A 20375-nucleotide genomic window follows, 5' to 3' on the forward strand; every position below is an offset into this window, starting at 1 on the left:
TGATAGGAACCATGAGGCTAGGGTCCAACTAAAAACCTCCACATCTCCGGCTTGGTTGTTTCCTTGTTGTTGCCCAGACAGGGTGAACCTGGCCCCGGTCAGGTGGAGTCGAGTGTGCCCTAGACTGAACTGGATGCTTGTTCCCTCTCAGTCAAGCATGACATTAGAAATATGTAACCCACAAGCATCTCTGCAAGGCTTTGAAGGTTAGGGTTGGGTTTTTCTTTTTTTTAAACATTTAACCAGACTATATTTAAGTCTCATGGCAGTGAGTCTTTATAATGGCCTTCAAGAACTGTGATCCAAAACATGTACCTTGAATCGCATTATCGTTTTAAATTTAATTTACGAGAAAAGCTTTTGCATAAACAGTGGTGACCTTCGACTTTTCGTTGGCTTGTGGCATCCGCCAGATCAAGAGCCAAGCTAAGATGCTTAAATACATAAAACACAACTTTGCTCTCATCTGCCAAGCCATTGAAATGGAACCATGGGAACGTAGCTTTGTGTGGTCAATGTGAGTAAATAACGCAGGGGGAGAGTAAGGACGGAAACCATTGAGCTTGGATCTCATTAGACGACAAGGGACCTCTCTTTCCAGTTTACGGTGAACTTGCGGAAATTGTGGCAACTGGGCAGGATCTTATCAATGTATTTCCTGTTTAAATGGCTCATGTTTGGCCAGCGTCGGCTTTCATTTAAACCAATAGAAAATCATTACCTTGTCATAATAGTTCCCGGGCGTCACTCACCCCGTCCGAATGGGATCCGGCGGGACACGGCCACGTCTGGCAGCTTGTGCGTGACAGTGCCCCTTTAGTGAACGCAACTGCAACAAAGTCCTCCCTCGTACTGTTTATACTCCCTGATCCGCCAGGAGACATGCAAGGCTCGCTGGCCCTGTTCGCAAACATCGAGGATTTTGTGATGTTTATTCTGTATATACAGGAGTCAGCTTAAATGAACCTTCCACGAAGGTTGGGTCTTCAGAACCCCCGATGGACTCGATTAAACCTTGGCCCTCGAGAGCAGAACCTTTGGCATTTTGGACCGTTTTGACCAACGTTAGGTTAATAAAACATAAATATTTATGTAACCGTGCCTGTGCTCTGCCTAAGCAAATGTCTGTCACGAGTCAAAACACAACGTGCACATTATAATACGAGACAGAGTTGTTGACACGGATCGCCAAAGAACATGGAGGTGGGGTTGGTGCTTGTGTACCTATGCTTGGGGAGAGCATGGCTCTTTGTAACACCAATCAAAAAATGAGAATATTGTGTATGCTACAGACACATGCACACATGCTCACGCACACACACACACACACGCACGCACGCACACACACACACACACACACACACACACACACACACACACACACACACACACACACACACACACACACACACACACACACATAGCGCGTGAGAGGCATGCATGTGTTTGTGTGTGTGTGTGTGTGCGTGCGTGCGTGCGTGCGTGCGTGCGTGTGTGCGTGTGTGCGTGTGTGTGTGTGTGTGTGTGTGTGTGTGTGTATATTTCTTTCTCCTGTCATAGCCTACTGTACTAGTGGGCCAAGAGGTAAAACTAATACTAATCTAATCACACAGTTTAATTCGTTGAATACCAAAGAAGTCCAGGAAAGCCGTATCGGAATCATGGTTTGCAAGTTCTGAAGCAGCACATGACTTATTATATCCCCTGTAAGCTTGGCAATCATCATAAAGCGATGCGGGCGTAGCCTACTTTGCTGAACGATGTGTAAGAATCGAACCGAGAGCAGTCATGCGAAGGTCTCAGCATTGGTCTCCAATGAGGCTTGAAACACCAAACTGTTCTGCGATCTGTGATAAAATCGGACAGGAGGCTTCCGCTGCAGAAGTATTCGCAGTGTCACATGACTGCAGTTTGTTGAACCAAACTACCATCTGATACTGTTGTGTTGAAGGAATGCTGCTCTTCGCAAAGTTCCTGAATGGTGGTTAACTTTTGCAGAATAGCGATATCGGATGTTGCTGTAGCCTGCTTGGATCCAAGATTTAGGACATATGAAGTTAGCTGATCGATTGTGTTTCGATCAATTCAGAACTGCAGATAGATAGAAAGAAAGGGGAGCATCAGGATAGTTCGTGTGGTCGGCGAGCTGCGATAAATACTTCAATTGGACCTCGGAATGGATTGTTGTCCGCAAAGTATACTCTTTTTTATATGCAATATTCACACTAATTCCGTTTATTAAGCTACGCACGGCTACGTGTTTTTCGTAAAGGTTAGTAAATATTTAAATTTCAGAATGAGCACTTCGAACTGTTTTTCCAAATAGCCTTTTATTGTGTTTTTTCTTGATAGAAACTAAATAGTTTATGAATTGCATTCAAGCTTTGCAATGGATCTAAACGTATTCAACAATTGAAAACTGGACCCAGTATAGTAGCCTAATCAGAGCAGGAGTGCGTCTTCAGGCGAGATGAAGTGTCTGCTGATAGCGAGTGAGAGCGCGGAGGTTCTCTTCTACTGGACCGACCCGGAGTTCAGGCAGAATGTCCAGGACCAGTACGGAGCGTCCCAGGAGGAGGGCCAGAGGGTGAGCAGTCATTGTCATTAATTCATTAATTCATTAATTCACCAGGTTCCAGAGTCCTGCACATGTTCTGGCGTTCCTGTAGAAAACCTAATGTTGACAAAAGCGAGGGTAGGCCTAAAAGTAGGTCAATGTCATTGAATACCATTTTGGGGGCACTCTTGTTCTATATTTATAATGATATAATAAAAGAAAATAATAATGATGCCCCGATTTGTTAAAAATATGCTTGGTTACTATTTCCCTACTATCAAACATAACTATTGATATGACCATTTCATATCTGAACTCCATATCTGTGGATCGACTGTGAAGCTGGTATTAATGTGTCCTGTCTGTCTCTCTCCAGCTAGTTTCTAATGTGTCCGGTCTGTCTCTCCAGTGGTGTCTAACATGTCCTTTCGGTCTCTCCAGTGGTGTCTAACATGTCCTGGTTGTCTCTCCAGTGGTGTCTAACATGTCCTGTCTGTCTCTCCAGCTAGTTTCTAATGTGTCCGGTCTGTCTCTCCAGTGGTGTCTAACATGTCCTGTCGGTCTCTCCAGTGGTGTCTAACATGTCCTGTCGGTCTCTCCAGCCCCCAGCGTTTGAGGACAGCCTGAACACACTGTTCGCTCCCATCATCATCTCCTGCAGCACCATGGTCGACCGGCTGGGTGACAGCTACGCCTGCTTCACCACCGAGAACCAACACAACTACGTCTTGCATCAGGTGACGAAGCGGCCGTCTGGGGTGGAGTCCTCTGAGCGTGTCTGTATCTCGGTGGCTTTAGCCGACGCTCTCATACAAAGTGAGAATGTTATTGTAGACTATCCTGTCACTGATTCATAAAACAACCTGGGAAACACAGAGGAGAGGACCAAAGAAGAACACAGCGAGAATAACAGCAAGTCCCTCGTATTCACTGTAGTAATAAAAAGCATCTCTGGAAGACACCTCCTCTCCTGCAGACTCAGAACAACAGGGCCTTTGTTCTCTGAAGGGAACCCCTTGAGTTCTTAGAGCTCCTTCTCTGGTCATGTGAGGCCCATTAGGGAGCTGGAGCACCAGGCTGCTGTCTACTCTCTGGGCCTCCCAGATCCATCAACTGTAACAATGGGCAGCAATGTAGTCCATTCAGACGCCGTGTTTGGAGAGAATATGTCATACAGGCGGATGAATCCCTGTTAAACAGATGAGATAGGACTTTATTACTCAGGATAGAGTATAGTAGTTAGTAAAGCGTTTCCCCACCATCCACCAGGCTAACTAGGCCTCCTTGAGGGTGATTCTTTACTCCTTCGTGCTGATAAATAAATCATATCTTAAAGGAAATCGAAAGGTGTTTCAGAATGACAAAATACTAAATTGTAAGGGGTCACAGCTGGGCAAGTTGACGGCAGCAACGCAAATCCTAGACCTGCTGGCCTGTTTTATAGACGATGTCCTCGCCGTACCGGGCTCTAACCCCTGGCCGTCCCCCACCCTGACAGTTCGATGAGTGTCTTTACATCGCCGTGAACGGAGACGGCCAGGAGTGTGAGGACGACCTGAGGAGGAAGATCTACGTGATGAAGAAGATGATCGAAGTCCTCTTCGGCATGGTGAACCTCAGCAGTAACCTGCTCCGTAAAGAGTAGGTGTAGTTTTCAGTTCTCCTCATGGGACATGCACGTTGTTGTTGCGTTTCCAATCCTTAACGAGTGCAATGCCATCGAACGCACCATCTGTGTTTTCCAGACTGCGTCCTCAAGACACGGAGCAGAGGACCGGGCTGTGGAAGCACCTCCAGGGTCTACTGGAGACCTACAGCCGGCTCCGGGAGAACGACCAGAGCTTCTTAGTGGAGGTACACCGCATAGTGTGTTGGTGGTTTTCCTTCTCCATTGTTTAGCGTTGGGCGACTTGAATAGCCAATTATTCTGAGATGATGAATAAGTAACTCGAAGATAATTGCACACGCATCACCAAAGACAAATTGCTTCTTAAAATTGAGTTAACAAACTAAGTAACATTAACAACACTTTAACCATAATGCTTCACAGTGAGGCCACAGTGACCTCTTGTCATGGAGGAGCAGGAGCTATGGGTTACAGATGGATGGATGGATAGATGGATGGATGGATAGATGGATGGATGGATGGATGGATGGACGGATGGACGGATGGACGGATGGATGGATGGATGGATGGATAGATGGATAGATAGATAGATCCATCCATCCATCCATCCATCCATCCATCCATCCATCCTAGTGACAGCCCATGTTTACCCCCCCCCCCCCCCCCCCCCCCCGGGGTCCCTGTGGCCAGGCGGTGGAGCGTCTGATCCACCCCACGCTGTGCGAGCAGTGCATCGAGTTCCTGGAGCGCCGCCTGCTGCCAGCGCTGAACAGCAGCTCAGAGCGGAACGGAGAGGAGGTCCTCCACTCCTTCATCCTGGTGCACACCAAGCTGCTCGCCTTCTACTCCAGGTCCTCCTGTTCCTCCTGTTCCTCCTGGTTCCTTACGGTTCCTCCTGGTTCCTCCTGTTCCTCCTGGGCACTCCTTGGTCCTCCTGGTTCCTCCTGTTCCTCCTAACTCCTCACTGCTACTCTTGGCTTCTTGTTCCTCCTGGTTCCTCCTGGCTTCTTGTTCCTCCTGGTTCCTCCCGGTTCCTCCTGGTTTCTCCTGGTTCCTCTGGTTCCTCCTGTTCCTCCTGGTTCCTCCTGGTTCCTCCTAACTCCTCCTGGTTCCTCCTAACTCCTCCTGGTTCCTCTCTCTGGTTCCTCTCTGGTTCCTCCTGGTTCCTCCTGGTTCCTCCTGGTTCTCCCTGGTTCCTCCTGGTTCCTCCTGGTTCCTCACGGTTCCTCCTAACTCCTCCTGGTTCCTCCTCCTGGTTCTTCCTGGTTCCTCCTGGTTCCTCCTCCTGGTTCCTCTCTGGTTCCTCCTGGTTCCTCCTGGTTCCCCCTGGTTCCTTCTGGTTCCTCTCTCTGGTTCCTCCTGGTTCCTCCTGGTTCCTCTCTGGTTCCTCCTCCTGGTTCCTCTGGTTCCTCTCTCTGGTTCCTCCTGGTTCCTCTCTGGTTCCTCCTGGTTCCTCCTCCTGGTTCCTCCTGGCTCCTCCTGGTTCCTCCTGGTTCCTTCTGGTTCCTCTCTCTGGTTCCTCCTGGTTCCTTCTGGTTCCTCCTGGTTCCTCCTGGTTCCTCTGGTTCCTCCTGGTTCCTTCTGGTTCCTCTCTCTGGTTCCTCCTGGTTCCTCTCTGGTTCCTCCTGGTTCCTCTCTCTGGTTCCTATCTCTGGTTCCTCCTGGTTCCTCTCTCTGGTTCCTCTCTGGTTCCTCTCTCTGGTTCCTCCTGGTTCCTCTCTGGTTCCTCCTGATTCCTCTCCCTGGTTCCTCTGGTTCCTCCTGGTTCCTCCTCACTACATCTTGGTCCTCCTTGCTTCTCCTTTAGTGTTGCCCGTGTGTCTCGTTAATATCTTGAGAAGTGTCTCCACATCCTGATTCAACTCAACTCAATGTGATTAGTACAGCCCTTAATCACCATTACAGTCTCAAAGGGCTCAACAGGCCAAATATTTATGATTGTTCTTCGTTACGTCGACGACGTCTTTTCTAGGATCGTTTCTTCTATTTAAACGTTTATCATCCAGCAGAGAATGGGTTTAATTGCAGGTCATATGGGGTATGTCTACAGGTAGCCTGCAGCCATTTGGTTCAGATCCCAGAACCTCTGGGCTAACCCTAACCCCAATCTTTCTCTTCATGGATTCATCTCTTCAACCTCTTAACCCGAGTTTCATGTTTCATCCTGTTTAATGTCCTATCCAACGCGTTCTACCAGCCGGAACACCAGCACCCTGAGCCCGTCTGACCTGCTGGCTCTCATCGTCATGACGCAGAGCATGTACCCCTCCAACACTGACCAGGAAGACCATGGCCCAGAGGTACAGCCCCCACCTGAGGCCTGTTCCCATTGTACCATACCTCCTATTGATGCTACTTACTGTTCAGTCATGTAGCAGATGCTGTTATGCAAAGCGACAGCATTACTCTACTATTGAGAGTAGGAGGGGTTCGGCATTTTGCTCGAGGATGCTTCTATGCAGGTTGAGGATATGGGGAATTCAGCCCAGCACCTTTGACCATATCCTTTTTTGCTTTTGTTCTAGGATGTGGAAAGTGTGTCGGTTTCGGGTCTGGAGATGTTTTACACACCACAGCCATCGCCTACTAACAGAAGCTCCAGTGGTTCAGGTACGAGTTGTGGAATGGGTTTCCCATGTGCTCGCTTGGATATCATTAATATTGCTGCTGTGGAAAAAGATGTGGATTTTGACTCACGGCCATTCTATCAAGAAAGCACATAAGTTATAAACGGTGAATCGTCTGATCATCTAGGTATTGTTTAATAATCCGTTAAAGAACACTTGCCTTAACAAACCAAGCCCTTTATCACGGTTTTTCAATCAATAGTGACTGAGGTTACATTTAAACACACATTTTATTTGGTTCTCACCAGAAAGGACAGCAAGAGAGGACACTCCTATGTTTGAGTTTGTGGATCCAGACATACAGGTATAGCATTCATCACTCTCTCAAAACAGATGTCAATAATGAATAACATGTCAATGTTGCATATTCCGGGCACAAGACCGAGTGTGTGTGTGTGTGTGTGTGTGTGTGTGTGTGTGTGTGTGTGTGTGTGTGTGTGTGTGTGTGTGTGTGTGTGTGTGTGTGTGTGTGTGTGTGTGTGTGTGTGTGTGTGTGTGTGTGTGTGTGTGTGTGTGTGTGTTGTAGATAGCAGAGGACAGCCTCATCACCCTGGAGGTCTCTCCCCCGGACCCCTTGGCCCCCACCAGAGTGTTCCTGGAGGTGTCCCTCAAGGACGGCTTGTATCCCATGATGCCTCACTCCATGTACTGCCGGCCGCTCTGGCCCGGGATCACTCTGGTGCTGCTCACCAAGGTCAGCTCCCCCCCCCCTCGAGACGCTGTTACCCCCCCACGTTGTATCACCTACCCAAAGACTGGGGAAGGATCTCCTGATGCTTAGGGATGAACTCTGCTTCTGGATGTGATCCTGTAGGCCCCTTTGAGCGAGATGCATACCCCCCTCCTGCTTCATTACCATCCAACAGTCTAACATCTAACATCTAACATCTAACTGTTATTAGCAGTACAATGAGAGAAAGGGCATCCAGTTGTTTTTACCTGTTTCATCAACAGAGGGCAGTAGTGGCACCCTATGAAGACTACCAGCAACCACACATCACACACTGAACTATTCTAATAAACTTCACCTGAATTAGGGGAAGGTTAAACTGAATTTGAACCTTGTAATTCTTGAGTTATATTTGAGGCAGATATAGATATAGCTAAAGGAGTTTGTACTGTCCCTGAGTCTGCTAAGAGTTATTTTTTTATTTCTCTTGTAAAAAATGATCATGTTGATTTAATTGATCTAATCTTGATGGAAGTTTCTTACAAGCCTTAGATATCAAACTACTGGCCGTTTGAATCCTCCCCCCCAGATCCCCAACAGCAGCGTGGCCATGTCGGTGTACTCCTACCTGGAGGCCTTCGCCAAGCTGGAGAAGCGTCTGAGCGAGGGCCAGGAGGGCCCAGCCGCTGCCAGGGGCCAGCCCACCGTCCACGACCTCCGCAGCAAGCTGGACAAGTTCATCAAGGCCCTGGGGCCCTGCGACATCCAGGTACTGTACAGCGACATCCAGGTACCGTACAGCGACATCGAGGTACCGTACAGCGACATCCAGGTACCGTACAGCGACATCCAGGTACCGTACAGCGACATCCAGGTACCGTACACATCCAGGTACCGTACAGCGACATCCAGGTACCGTACACATCCAGGTACCGTACAGCGACATCCAGGTACCGTACAGCGACATCCAGGTACCGTACAGCGACATCCAGGTACCGTACTGCGGGCACACGGGTACCGTACAGCGACATCCAGGTACCGTACAGCGACATCCAGGTACCGTACAGCGACATCCAGGTACCGTACAGCGAAATCCAGGTACCGTACAGCGACATCCAGGTACCGTACACCGACATTCAGGTACTGTACACATTCAGGTACCGTACACATCCAGGTACCGTACACATCCAGGTACCGTACACATTCAGGTACCGTACACATCCAGGTACCGTACACATTCAGGTACCGTACACATCCAGGTACCGTACACATCCAGGTACCGTACACATCCAGGTACCGTACACATTCAGGTACCGTACACATCCAGGTACCGTACACATCCAGGTACCGTACACATTCAGGTACTGTACACATTCAGGTACCGTACACATCCAGGTACTGTACACATTCAGGTACCGTACACATCCAGGTACCGTACACATTCAGGTACTGTACACATTCAGGTACAGTACACATCCAGGTACCGTACACATCCAGGTACTGTACACATTCAGGTACCGTACACATCCAGGCACCGTACAGCGACATCCAGGTACCGTAGAGCGTGCACACATGCAGCTCTGGTGTCTGCTGTCATTCTGATCCGCTGCAGTCTCGGGTTCCGCTGCCACAGCTAACCCCCCTCTTTAGCGTTCCCCACGTGGTGTGAAGACGGGGGTCCCATACAAGCACGCACCGCATACGTGTGCACAAATGCACAGATATCTGTTTTCCCAAGGAGAATACTTTGAGGATGGCTTGACAGTGGAGTTTTTTCAATCTTATCTATTTGTTTTCGTCTTTAAGGGCTGCATGTTTTACGTATTTTTGACTAAAGCCCTTCCTTAAACGTTTATCTATGTGTTGTAACAATGGAAAGAGGTAACACTGATGTAAATACGCACGTGTCCTCCATATTTGTCCTTCAGACGTCTCAGTTGCAGAATGTGTGGTCGGAGTTCAAGAAGCGTGCCTTCACCAGAGGGGGCCCAGGCTTCACCAGAGAGTAAGGCTGCCACTGCCCCCTGCTGGCCGGAGTAGCATTGCATCACATTGAGGCCATCTTTTATTGTTCTTATGCTCAATGGTCCTGTGTATGTTTGGCCTCCAGGCTCATCCCTTGGTGTAAGAGCATGAAGACCCAGCTGTGTGGGGTCTACAAGCAGTGCTTCCTGAACGGGACCACCAGGGGAGCCGACGCGCCCCAGCGCCTCTCCCCCGCCCTACAGGAACTCGCTCAGGCCATGGTTCAGTAAGGAGCAGGACTTTCTAATAAATACCCTTTTTTCCATTTTCGGTTGCTATGAACATACTTATACATCTTTTGTCTGAGTGGATTTTTTTTATCACTGTCACTTTCTGTTTCCAATTAATTGAGTCCATTTAATTCCTTTTATTTTGTGTCGTTTACATAGGGAGAAACTAATGGACTGGAAGGACTTCCTGTTGGTTAAGAGCAAGAGAAACATCACCATGGTGTCATATCCTGTCTGGCGTCGCCTAGCAACTGGGGTCTCCATAAGTTTGCCCCAGATAAGAGACCACGTTTATGTATCAGAATTACAGTTGAAACGTTGAATGTGTCTATTCGTGTTCTGCAAGATAGTGGGCTTAGAAATCCAAAGTGTAAATGAATGGTAAACACACAGTAGGCCTAGGAAGAAAACAACAAACACAACTGAGAAGTGATGTTGAATTGCACCATGAATCCCGGGTCGTATTGGTCTTAAGCCAGTGAATCCCGGGGCGTATTGGTCTTAACCCAGTGAATCCCGGGTCATATTGGTGTTAACCCAGTGAATCCCGGGTCGTATTGGTGTTACCCCAGTGAATCCCGGGGCGTATTGGTGTTAACCCAGTGAATCCCGGGGCGTATTGGTCTTAACCCAGTGAATCCCGGGTTGTATTGGTGTTAACCCAGTGAATCCCGGGGCGTATTGGTCTTAACCCAGTGAATCCTGGGTCGTATTGGTGTTAACCCAGTGAATCCCGGGTCGTATTGGTGTTACCCCAGTGAATCCCGGGGCGTATTGGTCTTACCCCAGTGAATCCCGGGGCGTATTGGTGTTAACCCAGTGAATCCCGGGTCGTATTGGTGTTAACCCAGTGAATCCCGGGTCGTATTGGTGTTAACCCAGTGAATCCCGGGTCGTATTGGTGTTAACCCAGTGAATCCCGGGGCGTATTGGTGTTAACCCAGTGAATCCCGGGTCGTATTGGTGTTAACCCAGTGAATCCCGGGTCGTATTGGTGTTAACCCAGTGAATCCCGGGTCGTATTGGTGTTAACCCAGTGAATCCCGGGGCGTATTGGTGTTAACCCAGTGAATCCCGGGTCGTATTGGTGTTAACCCAGTGAATCCCGGGTCGTATTGGTGTTACCCCAGTGAATCCCGGGGCGTATTGGTGTTAACCCAGTGAATCCCGGGTCGTATTGGTGTTAACCCAGTGAATCCCGGGTTGTATTGGTCTTACCCCAGTGAATCCCGGGTTGTATTGGTGTTAACCCAGTGAATCCCGGGGCGTATTGGTCTTAACCCAGTGCCTCACGTACCTGGAGGACTTCCCCGGCCTCGTCCACTTCATCTGCGTGGATCGATCCAGCGGGCAGATGATCGCCCCGTCCCTCAACATCACAGAGCGCAGTACCTCCGAGCTGGGGGGGGGCCCTCTGGCTCAGTTCATCAGAGGAAAGGTGAGTCGTGACTGTTCGGCACTAGTGTCTAATGTCCGGCATAATCAAACGCATCCTAAAGTCTACCCCTCCCTTTATAAGGTTTACATTCGCAGTCTGTCTCATCTACTGATGATATTATGTTTAGATAGTGCTTTACTCTCCTTTTGTGTAGATTCCTGCGTGTTTAATAAATGATGAATCTGTTGCTGTGTGCCTCCTACCCCTAGCTTACCTTCTGTACCCCTAGCTTACCTTCTGTACCCCTAGCTTACCTTCTGTACCCCTAGCTTACCTTCTGTACCGCGGCCATTCCTCAAACCAGTGTGTGGCCGCCTTCGGCCATGAATAATGAACGTTGTTTTTCCACTGCTACGCTGCGGTTTCTTACCTCTGATCAGTCTTCTTTGTGTGTGTGTGTGTGTGTGTGTGTGTGTGTGTGTGTGTGTGTGTGTGTGTGTGTGTGTGTGTGTGTGTGTGTGTGTGTGTGTGTGTGGGCGCCCGCTGCAGGTGTGGGGTCTGGTCCGAACGGCGCGGCAGTACCTCCAGAAGGGCTACTCCACCGCCACGCTACGCGACGGAGACTTCTACTTCTGTTACTTCCTCTGGTTTGAAAATGAAACCGTAAGTGAAGGGAAACGGTCTCAGCCTCTCCACGTTCTGTTAGCTGCCGGTTAAAGAGCGATGAAATGTGGGTAGCCCTGCAGAAAGTGAAGATATTAAAACATATTAAATGGAGATAAAATGAGTTATATGCAAGATATATAGAAAATTAACAAGACCAATAGCTGTATGAAAAAAAATTTGTTATCTTCTCATATATATTTTTAAAATACAGAATATATAAACCCTCTACATTACAGTATTTTTGTGAATTTTGCACTGTTTAGAATTTATTCATTGAAAATATTACTTATCTGAGTTTATTTCAATTGACCAAATTGTATTTATCCTTTACCTGTAGTGGGCCGGGTCAGAGACAAACTAAATGTTGGTTCTTCTATTGGTCTGGTTCATGTGTTGTAATTTACAATAAAGCTGACTTTGACTTTGACCGATCAGGGCTACAAGTTAGACGAGGTGGACCTGCCTGTACTCCCCGACGACTCCCCCCCCATCGGAGTGCTGGCCCGGGACTATTACAGGTACCCCTCACCTTACTGCCCCACTGGGACAGGACCTGTCTATCACAGGTACCCCCCACCTTACTGCCCCACTGGGACAGGGTACCCCTCACCTTACTGCCCCACTGGGACAGGACCTGTCTATTGGGGTGGGACTATTACAGGTACCCCCCACCTTACTGCCCCACTGGGACAGGATCTATTACAGGTACCCCCCACCTTACTGCCCCACTGGGACAGGACCTGTCTATCACAGGTACCCCCCACCTTACTGCCCCACTGGGACAGGACCTGTCTATCACAGGTACCCCCCACCTTACTGCCCCACTGGGACAGGACCTGTCTATCACAGGTACCCCCCACCTTACTGCCCCACTGGGACAGGACCTGTCTATCACAGGTACCCCCCACCTTACTGCCCCACTGGGACAGGACCTGTCTATCACAGGTACCCCCCACCTTACTGCCCCACTGGGACAGGACCTGTCTATCACAGGTACCCCCCACCTTACTTCCCTCTCCACATGGAGGCAGTGAATGCAGAGCAGCGTGCTGTTCACCGTGCAGCGGGCCCCGTGTGTTCACCTTGCAGCGGCCCCCCTGTGGTCACCGTGCAGCGGGCCCCCTGTGTTCACCGTGCAGCGGGCCCCCTGTGTTCACCGTGCAGCGGGCCCCCTGTGTTCACCGTGCAGCGGGCCCCCTGTGGTCACCGTGCAGCGGGCCCCCTGTGTTCACCGTGCAGCGGGCCCCCTGTGTTCACCGTGCAGCGGGCCCCGTGTGTTCACCGTGCAGCGGGCCCCCTGTGTTCACCGTGCAGCGGGCCCCGTGTGTTCACCGTGCAGCGGGCCCCCTGTGTTCACCGTGCAGCGGGCCCCGTGTTTTCACCGTGCAGCGGGCCCCGTGTGTTCACCGTGCAGCGGGCCCCCTGTGGTCACCGTGCAGCGGGCCCTCTGCGGTCACCGTGCAGCGGGCCCCGTGTGTTCACCGTGCAGCGGGCCCCGTGTGTTCACCGTGCAGCGGGCCCCGTGTGTTCACCGTGCAGCGGGCCCCGTGTGTTCACCGTGCAGCGGGCCCCGTGTGTTCACCGTGCAGCGGGCCCCGTGTGTTCACCATGCAGCGGGCCCCCTGTGGTCACCGTGCAGCGGGCCCCGTGTGTTCACCGTGCAGCGGGCCCCGTGTGTTCACCGTGCAGCGGGCCCCCTGCGGTCACCGTGCAGCGGGCCCCCTGTGTTCACCGTGCAGCGGGCCCCCTGTGGTCACCGTGCAGCGGGCCCCGCGTGTTCACCGTGCAGCGGGCCCCGTGTGTTCACCGTGCAGCGGGCCCCCTGTGGTCACCGTGCAGCGGGCCCCCTGTGGTCACCGTGCAGCGGGCCCCGTGTGTTCACCGTGCAGCGGGCCCCCTGTGGTCACCGTGCAGCGGGCCCCCTGTGGTCACCGTGCAGCGGGCCCCCTGTGTTCACCGTGCAGCGGGCCCCCTGTGTTCACCGTGCAGCGGGCCCCCTGTGTTCACCGTGCAGCGGGCCCCCTGTGTTCACCGTGCAGCGGGCCCCGTGTGTTCACCGTGCAGCGGGCCCCGTGTGTTCACCGTGCAGCGGGCCCCGTGTGGTCACAGGAAGCTGCTGCTACAGTAAGACCCACTGTGTGTTCACAGGAAGCTGCTGCTACAGTAAGAGCCACTGTGTGTTCACAGGAAGCTGCTTCGCTACTACAGTAAGACCCACGCGGGGGAGGTGGTGAAGTGCTACGAGCTGCTGACCGTCCATCTGGGGGTCATCCCCACCGAGTACATCCTCCAGCACTGCAGACAACTGGCCAGCAAGCTGTGGGAGCCCTCCCGCAACCCCCTCCTGTAGAGGGCGGCCGCAGGCTCAGGCACGCACGCCCTTGTGGAAGCCCACTCCTGTGGAGAAGCACGCACGCACACGCACACACGCATGCACCCACGCGTACACACACACACACACGTGCATTATGTGCATTTATGGTAAGGAACGCATGCGCACGCAGGCTTAAGTGCAATTCCCTTCCTTAAATGAAGCATACCCACATGCAGGTATGCAACCCCCTTTGGAAAGAAAGATATAAACCAGCAGGCATGTTTACAATCACATCTGCAGCCCATTCTGAGACATGCATTTGTTCCCTGCCAGAAACACATTTCTATGTATTCTATCATGTCATGTTGAAGGATAGTTCAAAGATTTTTTTTTATGTGAAAATAGTTTTATGGTTCTATGAAGGCTGTGACCAAAAATGGTTTATTGATATCACTTTAAAGTGATTTGAAGGTACAGATTTGACCACTTTGAACACTGTTGGGCACTATCAATTGTATTGACTACTATTTTGTTTGCGTATTCCTGATTGTTGATGAATGATTGTTTTCTATTGTATCATATTTATTAGCAATACACTAAATGTATTTTGAATCTGGACATTATTTTAATTATTTACATCTACCAACCATCTGTGCTGCATCTCTGCTGCAGCTATTTCACCTCTTTAACATTCCTAGCATGGTGCGAACACACCATAGCTCGAACATCTCTCTCACACCCTGCAACCATGCTTTGCTCACACGCAGGCATACATGTAACATACATTGCCACACCTACTGTATACAGTAAATGGTCCAAGACACGATTTTCTTAAAAGCGTTTATTATTTGGATAGTATTTATAAAAATATATAATAATCATGTAAAAGAAAATTATCATATATGTGTTAAATCTTACTAAATCCAACCAGGATATCATAAAGAATGCCATCCTTAATTATACCTAAAATGCATAAATGTTCTAAAGAAGATAATGTGAAGCTGGTAGAAGTGCAGTGATCTGGTTAATAATTCAAGAGTAAATCTACAAACACCAACATTCCGCCCTCCTCCCCTCTGTCTCCTAATCCAATGCTGTCTGCAGCCCTCTGCGCGGTAAAGGTCAGCGTGGTGTGTTTATACGTTGTTCTCTCCCGGTGGCCGAGTGTCCTGACGTTGTCATTGTGTCGACTCGTGTGTGTCTCCCTCGCTTCGCTCTCTCCTCGCCACGGGCTCATAGCGCTCCTGTAAGGTCAGTCACAGCCCCCGACGAAACCAGATCCCTGAGAAAGAGTTTCTCAGAGCCGATGTCGTGCACCACCTGTGAAAAGAGACCAACTGTAATCCATCCGCACCGTGAAGCCTGGGGTATGTCTGCAGAATCCCTAGGCGTGCCTTTGCACCCGAGTGGTTTGTTCTCAGAAGAGCCACACACAGTACTCCTCCACGACAGTAGTCTGTCTAACCAGAGTGTGTCCCGGCCTCAGCACCCCACTGGGGTCATCTGATGCATATGGGCGTCGAGAGAGATGACTAACTCATAACCTACAGAAACGTAATGCATGCATTTCTGATTTGCAAACATATTTTCAAAGGTCTAGGGATTCATAGCCACAAGCAAACTACTTGCACCATGCTCAAAATGTGCACTATCCTGGGAAATCTGGAATGTCCTGGAGAAATAATAATAATAATGGATAGAATTTCTATAGCGCTTTTCTAGACACTCAAAGACGCTTTTAAGTGAAGGGGGGACCCCACTCACCACCACCAGTGTGTAGCCCCCACTGGGGTGATGCACGGCAGCCAATCTGCGGTAGAACACTCACCACACACCAGCTTGAGGTGGAGAGCGAGGGGATTAATGAGTCAGCCAATTATACAGGAGGATGATAAGGGGCCAGATTGAATGAGCCTGGTTGGGCCAGGACACCAGGGAAGCCCCTACTCTTTGCGATAAGTGCCCTGGGATCTTTAATGACCTCAGTGAGTCAGGACCTCGGTCTCCTCCGAAGGACGGAATGTAGACCGTCGCTTCAAAAACCATGCACAGGGTGGAAGCACATGACCAAACATGTATGAACTCGGGGCAAAACAGTGACTTCAAAATGGGGTCCCGAACCAAACCATGTTGGGATCCACTGGTTCCCGAACAAAAAACAGGTTCCAACCTTTTTCAGAACAGATCCCCCCCCACCTCGGCCACCTCAAGCCATCCCCCTGAGTAGGGTCTCGTACCGGGCCCTTCATGGCCTCCATGCTGAGGTCTCGTACCGGGCCCTTCATGGCCTCCATGTTGAGGTCTCGTATCGGGCCCTTCATGGCCTCCATGCTGAGGTCTAGTACCGGGCCCTTCATGGCCTCCATGTGTAGGGTCTAGTACCGGGCCCTTCATGGCCTCCATGCTGAGGTCTCGTACCGGGCCCTTCATGCCCTCCATACTGAGGTCTCGTACCGGGCCCTTCATGGCCTCCATGCTGAGGTCTCGTACCGGGCCCTTCATGGCCTCCATGCTGAGGTCTCGTACCTGGCCCTTCATGGCGTCCATGCGTAGGGCCTCGTAGTAGTGGAGCCGGGCCCCTGGGTGCCTCAGGTCGTAGCCGAACCCCGCCAGGCTGACCTGGTCACACAGCTGCAGGGCGAGCACCACGGCGCTGGCCCCCAGGGTGGGCCCCCTCTTGGGGGGGGGGGGGGGGGGGGTGAAGGGGAGATTATACTATATTTATTGATTTTCATTATTCACACATTTGCATGTATGGTATTAGTCCTGTGTTACGGAGGTCCCGTGCTCACAGCGTAGGTCTCACCGTTCCCCCGCTGGGCGCGTAGCTGTGCAGAGCCCGTCCTGTCTGGTGAATAATCTCCGGGTTCAGGATCCGGAAGTGTTCTGCGGTTAGGGGGATCTCCTCGACCACCTTCCTCCAGAACCACAACTTGGACCAAAAGCTCTGCAGGAGACAAACAGCGATTGAGACGGCCGCAGTGTGGTTCAGATACAGAGGGGTTCATCCTGGGGGGTAGTTTGAGTTGTCTGTCCTGTATGGGGGTGTCTGGGGGGTAGTTTGAGTTGTCTGTCCTGTATGGGGGTATCTGGGGGGGTAGTTTGAGTTGTCTGTCCTGTATGGGGGGGTAGTTTGAGTTGTCTGTCCTGTATGGGGGTGTCTGGGGGGGTAGTTTGAGTTGTCTGTCCTGTATGGGGGTGTCTGGGGGGTAGTTTGAGTTGTCTGTCCTGTATGGGGGTGTCTGGGGGGTAGTTTGAGTTGTCTGTCCTGTATCGGGTTGTCTGGGGGGTAGTTTGAGTTGTCTGTCCTGTATCGGGTTGTCTGGGGGGGTAGTTTGAGTTGTCTGTCCTGTCTGGGGGGGTAGTTTGAGTTGTCTGTCCTGTATGGGGGTGTCTGGGGGGGTAGTTTGAGTTGTCTGTCCTGTCTGGGGGGGTAGTTTGAGTTGTCTGTCCTGTATGGGGGGTGTCTGGGGGGTAGTTTGAGTTGTCTGTCTTGTATCGGGGTGTCTGAGGGTCGGGGCCACACCAGAGGTCTCTTGGTGATCACCGAGGTCAGCCAGTCCAGGTCCAGGCTCTTGAAGACCACCAGGGCCACCACGCTGGTGGTCCGGTACTCCTCAGGGGAGGCGGGCGCTGCCTCGGGGTACACCAGGCGAATGGTGGTCCTGGACCCCGCGTCTCTCTGGAAGCCCCCCACCGGAGCCGCGTTCAGCCTGGGGACGGCCCCCCAGCGGAGGGGGGAGAGTTGGTAACTATTGGTACTGTGAGTACTAACTCCCTGTTAGTAGGGGGGAGAGTTGGTAACTATTGGTACTGTGAGTACTAACTCCCTGTTAGTAGGGGGGAGAGTTGGTAACTATTGGTACTGTGAGTACTAACTCCCTGTTAGTAGGGGGGAGAGTTGGTAACTATTGGTACTGTGAGTACTAACTCCCTGTTAGTAGGGGGGAGAGTTGGTAACTATTGGTACTGTGAGTACTAACTCCCTGTTAGTAGGGGGGAGAGCTGGTAACTATTGGTACTGTGAGTACTAACTCCCTGTTAGTAGGGGGGAGAGTTGGTAACTATTGGTACTGTGAGTACTAACTCCCTGTTAGTAGGGGGGAGAGTTGGTAACTATTGGTACTGTGAGTACTAACTCCCTGTTAGTAGGGGGGAGAGTTGGTAACTATTGGTACTGTGAGTACTAACTCCCTGTTAGTAGGGGGGAGAGTTGGTAACTATTGGTACTGTGAGTACTAACTCCCTGTTAGTAGGGGGAGAGTTGGTAACTATTAGTACTGTGAGTACTAACTCCCTGTTAGTAGGTGGGAGAGTTGCTAACTATTAGTACTGTGAGTACTAACTCCCTGTTAGTTGGGGGGAGAGTTGGTAACTATTAGTACTGTGAGTACTAACTCCCTGTTAGTTGGGGGGAGAGTTGGTAACTATTAGTACTGTGAGTACTAACTCCCTGTTAGTAGGTGGGAGAGTTGGTAACTATTAGTACTGTGAGTACTAACTCCCTGTTAGTAGGGGGTAGAGTTGGTTACTATTAGTACTGTGAGTACTAACTCCCTGTTAGTAGGGGGTAGAGTTGGTAACTATTGGTACTGTGAGTACTCACTCCCTGTTAGTAGTAGGGGGTAGAGTTGGTAACTATTGGTACTGTGAGTACTAACTCCCTGTTAGTAGGGGGTAGAGTTGGTAACTATTAGTACTGTGAGTACTAACTCCCTGTTAGTAGGGGGAGAGTTGGTAACTATTGGTACTGTGAGTACTAACTCCCTGTTAGTAGGGGGGAGAGTTGGTAACTATTGGTACTGTGAGTACTAACTCCCTGTTAGTAGGGGGTAGAGTTGGTAACTATTAGTACTGTGAGTACTAACTCCCTGTTAGTAGGGGGGAGAGTTGGTAACTATTGGTACTGTGAGTACTAACTCCCTGTTAGTAGGGGGGAGAGTTGGTAACTATTGGTACTGTGAGTACTAACTCCCTGTTAGTAGGTGGGAGGCTTTAGAATGAATCTTTAAATGTCACATTTATGAGCTGACTGAATATACTGTATCTGAATATACTAGAGTTGGCTGGTTGAGTCATTTAATAGTCAATTAGGGAAACGATAGTAACAGCTTATTGGGAAACCGTCATAGAGATGACGATATTGGAGCGATTCCTTTGGCATCCCTTTTCCAATCCACTCCCCATGTTTTGGTACCTAACTGGTGCTGCCATCTCTCTAGAACACCATCTCATATCCAATCCACTCCCCATGTTTTGGTACCTAACTGGTACTGCCATCTCTCTAGAACACCATCTCATATTCAATCCACTCCCCATGTTTTGGTACCTAACTGGTACTGCCATCTCTCTAGAACACCATCTCATATTCAATGTCAAATATAAATGCGACGGTCTGCTCAAAGCTCCCTTTCTAACTCCTACCTGATGATGACATCATACTGATCGATAGAGGAGCCAAGATGGCTGCCGTGGAGCACCCCCCCGCTGCCCACCACCACGCAGCGCCTGCACCCCCCCCCCTGCAGCCAGGGGGGGGGGCCGGGCCGGGGCAGCGAGGCCAGAGCCCGGGCCGCCTGCCGCTCGCTGCCCCGGAGACCCAGCGGGGGGGGGAGCTCCCAGGGTGCCCGTCTCTCCCCCCCCCCCTCGACCTCCTCCTGCGGCCCCTCCACGAACACAGGGGCCAGCCCCAGGAGGCCCCCAGAGCAGGACAAGGTCCCCAGGCGATCCCGACCCCATTGTGGGAGGCAGGGCCCCGACAGAAGGTCAGCTGAGAGGTTGAGGAGAGCCTGCACAGGGGGAAGGTGAGAGGGGGGGGGGGGGGGGCACTGAGCATGTGCTAATGTACGTCAACCGTATCTTATGGATAAAAAATGCATGATGTCTCTTAATGCGTCGGCACCAGATCTGGAGGCGCTGGTTGGCCGTCGTCTATAGGGGCCAGCCTGTCTGCGTGGGAGTAGGCAGGGATCAGAATAGCCGCGTAGCACCCCAGCAGCACCACCAGACTCAGGCGGAGGTTATTCCTCCTGCAAGAGGAGAAGATGAAGTCGCCTTCCGATGAATGGTCCCTGATTACAAAAGCGACGGGCTAGATGCACACACTCACGCTAACCACCTGAACCACCGCATGTTCCCAGGGTCACCTGCTGAGGACGAACGTGTCCAGGTGTGACCCCCCCGGGTATCTCTGGCTGGGGCCTCGAGCAGCAGAGGTGAGCTGTCGTCTCGGCTCTCGTCTTCCATCAGGTAACTCAGCGTCACCATGGCTACAGCAGCTT

General features: G+C 51.0%; 2 protein-coding genes across 4 annotated transcripts in view; one reads left to right on the forward strand and one right to left on the reverse strand.

Annotated features, from left to right (window-relative positions):
• Positions 1 to 1879: 1879 nt before the first annotated feature.
• On the forward strand, positions 1880 to 16536 carry hps1 (HPS1 biogenesis of lysosomal organelles complex 3 subunit 1). 2 transcript variants are annotated; one of them, XM_056609495.1, is made up of 17 exons: positions 1883 to 2587; positions 3160 to 3294; positions 4056 to 4198; positions 4303 to 4411; positions 4875 to 5035; positions 6382 to 6484; positions 6710 to 6794; positions 7060 to 7115; positions 7338 to 7505; positions 8071 to 8250; positions 9410 to 9486; positions 9592 to 9732; positions 9896 to 9960; positions 11029 to 11174; positions 11664 to 11777; positions 12216 to 12298; positions 13968 to 16536. In XM_056609495.1, the coding sequence occupies exons 1-17, from the start codon at positions 2471 to 2473 to the stop codon at positions 14128 to 14130; spliced, it is 2046 nt and encodes a 681-aa protein (XP_056465470.1). In that variant the 5' UTR covers positions 1883 to 2470; the 3' UTR covers positions 14131 to 16536. The 2 variants fall into 2 exon arrangements, with proteins under 2 accessions (XP_056465469.1, XP_056465470.1); XM_056609494.1 differs by lacking the exons at positions 9410 to 9486; positions 9592 to 9732; positions 9896 to 9960; ... (2 more) ...; positions 12216 to 12298; positions 13968 to 16536 and having other exon boundaries at positions 1880 to 2587; positions 8071 to 9338.
• The window catches only part of st3gal7 (ST3 beta-galactoside alpha-2,3-sialyltransferase 7), a 5990-nt gene continuing 551 nt past the window's right edge, over positions 14937 to 20375 (reverse strand). For both annotated transcript variants that reach the window (XM_056609497.1, XM_056609496.1), the window contains exons 2-8: positions 20204 to 20375; positions 19997 to 20123; positions 19519 to 19883; positions 17621 to 17807; positions 16901 to 17041; positions 16621 to 16770; positions 14937 to 15414 (exon numbers count right to left, since the gene is read on the reverse strand). The exon at positions 20204 to 20375 is cut by the window's right edge. In XM_056609497.1, coding sequence (XP_056465472.1) covers positions 15328 to 15414; positions 16621 to 16770; positions 16901 to 17041; positions 17621 to 17807; positions 19519 to 19883; positions 19997 to 20123; positions 20204 to 20361 — 1215 coding nt within the window. In that variant the 5' untranslated portion in view covers positions 20362 to 20375 and the 3' untranslated portion in view covers positions 14937 to 15327. The remainder of the gene's footprint in view (positions 15415 to 16620; positions 16771 to 16900; positions 17042 to 17620; positions 17808 to 19518; positions 19884 to 19996; positions 20124 to 20203) is intronic.

Source organism: Gadus chalcogrammus, chromosome 15 (genome assembly GCF_026213295.1).
Source record: "Gadus chalcogrammus isolate NIFS_2021 chromosome 15, NIFS_Gcha_1.0, whole genome shotgun sequence".
NCBI classification, from domain to species: Eukaryota; Metazoa; Chordata; class Actinopteri; order Gadiformes; family Gadidae; genus Gadus; species Gadus chalcogrammus.

Coding starts and splice junctions, on each gene's coding strand:
- hps1 (XM_056609494.1), top strand. CDS start 2,471: ATGAAGTGTCTGCTGATAGCGAGTGAGAGCGCGGAGGTTCTCTTCTAC. Junction 5,036..6,381: donor CTGCTCGCCTTCTACTCCAG/GTCCTCCTGTTC, acceptor GCGTTCTACCAG/CCGGAACACCAGCACCCTGA. Junction 7,116..7,337: donor TTGTGGATCCAGACATACAG/GTATAGCATTCA, acceptor TGTGTGTTGTAG/ATAGCAGAGGACAGCCTCAT.